This window comes from Mugil cephalus, chromosome 3 (genome assembly GCF_022458985.1).
Source record: "Mugil cephalus isolate CIBA_MC_2020 chromosome 3, CIBA_Mcephalus_1.1, whole genome shotgun sequence".
NCBI classification, from domain to species: domain Eukaryota; kingdom Metazoa; phylum Chordata; class Actinopteri; order Mugiliformes; family Mugilidae; genus Mugil; species Mugil cephalus.
The window spans coordinates 12,437,784-12,445,354 of NC_061772.1; the positions used below are offsets into that span (position 1 = coordinate 12,437,784).

The 7,571-nt window shown below is 40.6% G+C and overlaps 3 protein-coding genes across 3 annotated transcripts; all 3 read left to right on the top strand.

Moving 5' to 3' along the window:
* Positions 1-627: 627 nt before the first annotated feature.
* LOC125004947 (leukotriene B4 receptor 1-like) lies at positions 628-1,964 on the top strand. Its single transcript, XM_047579805.1, has one exon. It carries the CDS (start codon positions 680-682, stop codon positions 1,691-1,693), a length of 1,014 nt encoding a protein of 337 aa, XP_047435761.1. The 5' UTR covers positions 628-679; the 3' UTR covers positions 1,694-1,964.
* A 512-nt stretch (positions 1,965-2,476) lies between these two features.
* On the top strand, positions 2,477-3,901 carry LOC125004945 (leukotriene B4 receptor 1-like). The gene has a single exon (XM_047579804.1). It carries the CDS (start codon positions 2,587-2,589, stop codon positions 3,604-3,606), a length of 1,020 nt encoding a protein of 339 aa, XP_047435760.1. The 5' UTR covers positions 2,477-2,586; the 3' UTR covers positions 3,607-3,901.
* Positions 3,902-4,038: 137 nt separating this feature from the next.
* si:dkey-148a17.6 (uncharacterized protein LOC108190685 homolog) lies at positions 4,039-6,276 on the top strand. Its single transcript, XM_047579803.1, has one exon. The coding sequence runs from the start codon at positions 4,496-4,498 to the stop codon at positions 5,579-5,581; it is 1,086 nt and encodes a 361-aa protein (XP_047435759.1). The 5' UTR covers positions 4,039-4,495; the 3' UTR covers positions 5,582-6,276.
* The last annotated feature ends 1,295 nt before the right edge of the window (positions 6,277-7,571 follow it).

Sequence of the window (7,571 nt, forward strand, 5' to 3'; positions counted from 1 at the left end):
TTGGAAAAACAATTTTATATCATATTTTTATGAGAGTAGAAAAGGTGATTCAATATATCGTCATAAGAGTAAGTATATGTCCTTCATTTTAGTTTAGTTGTTTATTTTAATAGTGTGAAGGGAACTCGCAAATGAAGAATTTCATTGCTCAGTGTAACCTTTGCCGTGTATATGACAGTAAACTTGTGAATCTTGAATCTTTCTGATTTTGATAGTGAAAGCTCATATTGACTAATTGATTGTGTACTTATTTACTTGACTCAGGGGGAGGGAATCTGACACTGACACTGATTTAGATTTATGTAAAATAACTACGAAAGATCCTTTTGTTCACCATGCAATACTATGTGTGCCTGGCTTGTTCTCCAATAGAAATGGGTAATATAGTTTCTGACCAAGTCATGGACAAAACTCTATTCTCTTAACATTGTGAGCTTATTATCATGTCATGTCATCATTAACACAGTTGGAACTATGATATGTCTTTTAAATAACATGAATGAAGCTCAAATGATCTAATGGTCAGTTTATGTGGAACTTGTGGTTAATGCATGAATCAGTCTTGTGAAGAAACACTGTCCCTGTGCAGTGTATAAATAAAGGGAAGTGAAGCATTGCTCCGACACCATTTTGTTTTGTTCATCATTCAGGCACCACTGTGAGCACATACGATCGCAGCATGAACAATATAACTGAGCCCTCTCCTTCAGTGGCCCCTGAGGAGTCTGTTGGTGAGGTAGCAGTGGCTTGTGTGATCCTTGGCTTGTCCTTCCTGGTTGGAGCTCCGGGGAACCTGCTGGTGATCTGGACTATACTGAGACACGTCAAGCAACGCTCTCATACTGTGGTACTGATCCTGCACCTGGCTGCTGCAGACCTGCTGGTCCTCATCACATTGCCCATTTGGATATACTCCCTGGTGGACACATGGGTGTTTGGAGTAGCACTGTGCAAGATTTTGTGGTATGTCATCAACGCCTGCATGTACAGCAGCATCTTCTTCATCACCCTTATGAGTGTGGAGCGCTATCTAGCCATCTGTCGTCCATTTGTGATGATGCGCTGGAAGACCAAGAGCACTGTGAACAGATTTCTTGTACTTTTTTGGCTTCTTGCTTTCCTTCTTGGGGTGCCTGCATTGTTGACCGGTACTACTGATGAAACAAATGGAACTGAGCAGTGTCTATATAGGGAGTACACCTCTAAGACCCAAGAAATTCTGTTTTTATGCATGGAGACTTTGGTGGGCTTTGTAATCCCTTTCACTGTTCTTAGTGTCTGTTACTCTCTAATAGCTGTGCAGCTCAAGAAAATGAGTTACAACTCAAAACAGAAATCTATGGTTCTTATTCACGCTGTGGTGATTGCTTTCACAGTGTGCTGGTTGCCTTACCACATTATCAACATTATTAATCTGGTTTGCGACCTGCTATCAGGCGAAGAACATGGATGTGTACCACAGATTGTTAGCCTTGGCTCTGGAGCCCTGACTTTTATCAGCAGTTCAGTGAATCCTGTGTTATACGCCTTCCTTTCAAGAAGCTTCCGAGGGAATATGGAGGACTCAAAGCTAGTCAGGCTGTTCAGGGAAGTAACCACTCAAACAAACAAACTCATGGACCTGTCAGCACAACAGGAGACTGACCAGGGGGCAGCACATACACAGCAAGAGATACTGTCTGATTCTCTGTGAAAATGATACTGAAAACGTGAATCTTTGAAACTGTGAAGCTTAAGGAAATGTGTTTTATGCAGTTTCATAAAGAGACTTATGTGTGATACGATATGGCTGTATTACTTACATATGTTATACGCACACATTGTTTATTCACATTAACACAATCTTGTGAAACCATAATTTTGTGTGTTTTGTTCCCTTTTTTATTTTTTTTAATGAATTATACATTATATTATATTATGACCCCTTTTCTCTTTTTATGTTTGTATAATGTGCAATAATGATTAAATGTGTGAATGTGTGATGAAATGAAAGTCCTCTGAATCATTGTTTTTGAACACTGTTTCATGGAAACACAGACACTTTTTGCTTTCACTTATTGTTTACACATTAAGGATCATTAAAATATCCCCTTTTGTGGATTAAAAAAAAATAAATCAGGTCCTCTTTTCACCTGCGACCCCTGAGTGAAATAAGTCAGTGAAATTCGTGATTGTTAAAGTGATGCTTTTGTTTTTTAATTCATCGTTCCAAAGAAACAAGTAGATAAATCGGAACACATCGTAAATAAATAATTATCTCCTGGTTGAAAATCCCATTACAACACTTTTCTTCTTGAACTATCTAACTGAGTATAGTAACCATTATAATTATGACAGTAGATTGTGCCAATTTCTTTCAAAAATGCTTCTGTTACTCTTTTATAAGTGAAGACATTTTTTTATGAATTTCTGGGGTGTAAATTGACTTATGTCTCACTGAATGAGTCACTTCACTGTGTCTCAAACAGCCCTGGGAGGAAACCCTGTTCCTGTGCAGTCTATACTTAAAGGGAAGTGAGGACTTACTATACAGCAATTTGTTTTTCTTTTCATGCAGACACCCCAGTCAGCACATACCCTTCTAGCATGAACCGCTCAACTGAGCTCTATTTTCCAAAGGAAATGGCCCCCGAGGAGTCTGTTGGTGAGGTAGCAGTGGCTTGTGTGATCCTGATCTTGTCCTTCCTGGTTGGAGCTCCGGGGAACCTGCTGGTGATCTGGACTATCCTGAGACACGTCAAGCAACGCTCTCATACTGTGGTACTGATCCTGCACCTGGCTGCTGCAGACCTGCTGGTCCTCATCACATTGCCTATTTGGATATACTCCCTGGTGGACACATGGGTGTTTGGAGAAGCACTGTGCAAGATTTTGTGGTATGTCATCTACGCCTGCATGTACAGCAGCATCTTCTTCATCACCCTTATGAGTGTGGAGCGCTATCTAGCCATCTGTCGTCCATTTGTGATGATGCGCTGGAAGACCAAGAGCACTGTGAACAGATTTCTTGTACTTTTTTGGCTTCTTGCTTTCCTTCTTGGGGTGCCTGCATTGTTGACCGGTACTACTGGTGAAACAAATGGAACTGAGCAGTGTCTATATAGGGAGGACACCTCTAAGACCCAAGAAATTCTGTTTTTATGCATGGAGACTTTGGTGGGCTTTGTAATCCCTTTCACTGTTCTTAGTGTCTGTTACTCTCTAATAGCTGTGCAGCTCAAGAAAATGAGGTTCAAGTCAAAACAGAAATCTATGGTTCTTATTCACGCTGTGGTGATTGCTTTCACAGTGTGCTGGTTGCCTTACCACATTATCAACATTATTAATCTGGTTTGCGACCTGCTATCAGGCGAAGAACATGGATGTGTACCACAGATTGTTAGCCTTGGCTCTGGAGCCCTGACTTTTATCAGCAGTTCAGTGAATCCTGTGTTATACGCCTTCCTTTCAAGAAGCTTCCGAGGGAATATGGAGGACTCAAAGCTAGTCAGGCTGTTCAGGGAAGTAACCACTCAAACAAACAAACTCATGGAGCTGTCAGCACAACAGGAGACTGACCAGGGGGCAGCACAGTCACAGCAAGAGATACTGTCTGATTCTCTGTGAAAATGATACTGAAAACGTGAATCTTTGAAACTGTGAAGCTTAAGGAAATGTGTTTTATGCAGTTTCATAAAGAGACTTATGTGTGATACGATATGGCTGTATTACTTACATATGTTATACGCACACATTGTTTATTCACATTAACACAATCTAGTGAAACTATAATTTTGTGTGTTTTGTTCCCTTTTTTATTTTTTTTAATGAATTATACATTATATTATATTATGACCCCTTTTCTCTTTTTATGTTTGTATAATGTGCAATAATGATTAAATGTGTGAATGTGTGATGAAATGAAAGTCCTCTGAATCATTGTTTTTGAACACTGTTTCATGGAAACACAGACACTTTTTGCTTTCACTTATTGTTTACACAAGGATCATTAAAATATCCCCTTTTGTGGATTAAAAAAAATAAATCAGGTCCTCTTTTCACCTGCGACCCCTGAGTGAAATAAGTCAGTGAAATTCGTGATTGTTAAAGTGATGCTTTTGTTTTTTAATTCATCGTTCCAAAGAAACAAGTAGATAAATCGGAACACATCGTAAATAAATAATTATCTCCTGGTTGAAAATCCCATTACAACACTTTTCTTCTTGAACTATCTAACTGAGTATAGTAACCATTATAATTATGACAGTAGATTGTGCCAATTTCTTTCAAAAATGCTTCTGTTACTCTTTTATAAGTGAAGACATTTTTTTATGAATTTCTGGGGTGTAAATTGACTTATGTCTCACTGAATGAGTCACTTCACTGTGTCTCAAAAAGCCCTGGGAGGAAACCCTGTTCCTGTGTAGTCTATACTTAAAGGGAAGTGAAGACTTACTATACAGCAATTTGTTTTTCTTTTCATGCAGACACCCCAGTCAGCACATACCCTTCTAGCATGAACCGCTCAACTGAGCTCTATTTTCCAAAGGAAATGGCCCCTGAGGAGTCTGTTGGTGAGATAGCAGTGGCTTGTGTGATCCTGGGCTTGTCCTTCCTGGTTGGCACTCCGGGGAACCTGCTGGTGATCTGGACTATCCTGAGACATGTCAAACAGCGCTCTCACACTGTGGTGCTGATTCTACACCTGGCTGTTGCAGACCTGCTGGTCCTCATCACCTTGCCTATTTGGATCTACTCTCTTGCGCACTCCTGGGTCTTTGGGGAGGCCTCCTGCAAAGCCATGGTGTTTGTGATCTACGCCTGTATGTACAGCAGCGTTTTCCTCATCACTGTTATGAGCGTGGAGCGCTTTGTGGCCGTGCGCTATCCCTTCGCCTCGGCTAACTGGAAGAGAGAACGAGCTCTGAATAAAGTACTGCTGGTTCTGTGGACTGCGGCGTTCTTGTTCAGCATACCCGTGATCCCAACCCAGGTTGTTCAGGAGGATGAAGGTGAGGAGCATTGCCTGTACCGCCTGTATACTTCTGTCACCCAGGAACTGGTGTGTGTCCTGCTGGAGACGCTCGTAGGCTACATAATACCCTTCTCCGTCCTCGTGGTCTGCTATGGCTGCCTGTGTAGCCGGATCACTCAGATGTCCTTCAAGTCCAAACGCAAGTCCACTATCTTGATTACCAGCATAGTGATTGTGTTTGCCATTTGTTGGACACCTCACCACGTAGGAAATATCCTCTCGCTCATCATCCTGGCCATTCAAGACTCCTCCAGCGATACAGCGCACACACTGGAGAGTGTCAGGAGCACCATGACTTTCATCGCCGGGGCCATGGTTTTCATCAGCAGCACGGTTAACCCCATTCTCTACATTTTCGCGGCTCGTTCCTTCAGGAACTCCCTGCGTGACACCGGCATGCAGAAGCTCTTCCGCCACATCTCCAGCACCTCCCCAGGTGAGGGAAACAGAGAGGTGTCCTTTGTGTCCAAGAGGCAGAGCAATCAGACCAGCAGCTCTCACTGTGTATCTGAGTCAAAAGACCAAATTAATATATTAATAAACATGTGTGAGAACAATCCACTGTGACACTGAAATTGTTTAGTGTAGTGTTTGTGTAGATATACTTGTGTGTACTGTTTTCATTTTGTATTCATCTTATTTTTCTTGTTTCTCGTGTGTAATTCTTGTACACCTTTGTAAATGATCCATTTAACATGTTTTATTAAATTGTGAATATATATTTATAAGAATATTACACTCATAGCTTTCCCCATATTGATGAATCTAAGGCTTTTAATATATACCAATCTCGCTGTGTTTTTCTGTATTGTGGAACTGTAACATTTCGGGAACAAAAATGACTAAATGAATAAAACTTAGTTTTCCCTGCGTTGGCAGATTCAATAACAATTGTCCTGGTAACCTAGCACAGAGAGTCATGTTCTCAACTTCCTCTCACTGAAAAGATTGCCAAATAAAAAACTGCATGTTTCCTTTGCTGAGCAACAAAAAGAGGAATCATGTCTTAAACTTTCTCACAGTCTCATAAACCTCAAAGTCACCAGTGTCCACTTATTATCTGATGTTTTAAAATGCATAAATGTGCTTGACATACCTGTTTGATACATTAATTTTTTCTGTTACCATGACTACAAAGAACCTATTTTCACAACCAACCAGTAGATGGCAGTGACAGCTGCCTCTGACGTTTGACTCTCTTGCTGCTGATGGAGCATTGACCTAATTTCAGTGTGGTGTCATAATAAAGATCTTTACTTTAAGTTTCAGTCATATGTATTTATTTTATTTTATTTTATTTTATTTTATTTTATTTTATTTTATTTTACTTTTCGTGTGAATGGTCATAATGAGGATCTGTGATGCAATGCTGCCTTGCTGCATGGTTTTAATTTGTTGAAGTGGCAGGAACCATGCTTTTCCGATTCTTTTTGTACATTTCATCACATTTCATCATTTGTCACATCTGTTAATATGAAGCAACTACTGGATGCAGTTCAATATTACGACACTATGAAATGACCTGTGTTCCAGCAAAGAGAAAAGAAATAGGATTGCTCGATAAAATCACAACTGTGACAAATAAAAAAGGTTAACGATACGACAGTTCAGTTATTAACAGTAATTTGTCTCACCCACTAAAACAGACTTGCTGAATTGTTTTTTAGAGAATTACAAGTGGTAGAGGCTAAGAAATAAGGAACAACTGACACTTCAGCTGATAGACTTTCCTGTTGGAAAAATGTTGTAAAAAATTTAAACTTGGCATTTGAAAGAACGCACAGTTCCTCATTTCAAAAGATCCTTGCAAATTAGTGGGTGAGGATCGTTTTAACGTGACAGTGGAAAATTAGACAGCACAGGGCGTGACAAGGATGAGATCACACAGGACAGCATAGCTGATTCTGAAACATGCCACTCATTTTCTTGCAGAATGAGGAAGTGGCAAGTGCATGTGGCAACATCAGCGGTCGTGTGTGCCTAGACCATGAGCATTACCTTTCCTAATAACTGTATGCATGAAGTATAAGTAAGGCCTGTTTTAGCCTATGAAGGTGAAAATACTGTAATCATACACGATAACGTTCATATGCTGTGACACACTGACATCACAGCATAGTCATCACATTCCTCGTGGTAATGTCACGCTATAAGCAATTACAGGCATCTGTGTTCTGAGTCCTGTGTACTGTGTATTGTATCTTTTAAATGTTACCCAACACATACCCAAAGTACAGCAGCTGCCAACTGGTGCAACTGAGACAGACATCTTTGATATCCACGATGGAAGCAAGTCATTTTGTGGGTGCAGCGGTGGTCGCTTAATCACCCAATTACACCTGCTGAATGAAGTACTTCACAGACCGTGTGAAGCAGTGTGACATCACGAATATCTCTGCTGTTGTTGCAGCGGAGTGTCATTCTGCATCTAGGTTTCAGCTCAGGTGTTTCCCAGTGTGCCTCTAAGTAATCAGACTGGTTTGGCTGGAAACAGCGATCCCATCGACTGTAAGGAAGGAAACGAGACACAAGAAATTCCTCCTGAGATTGGCAGAGT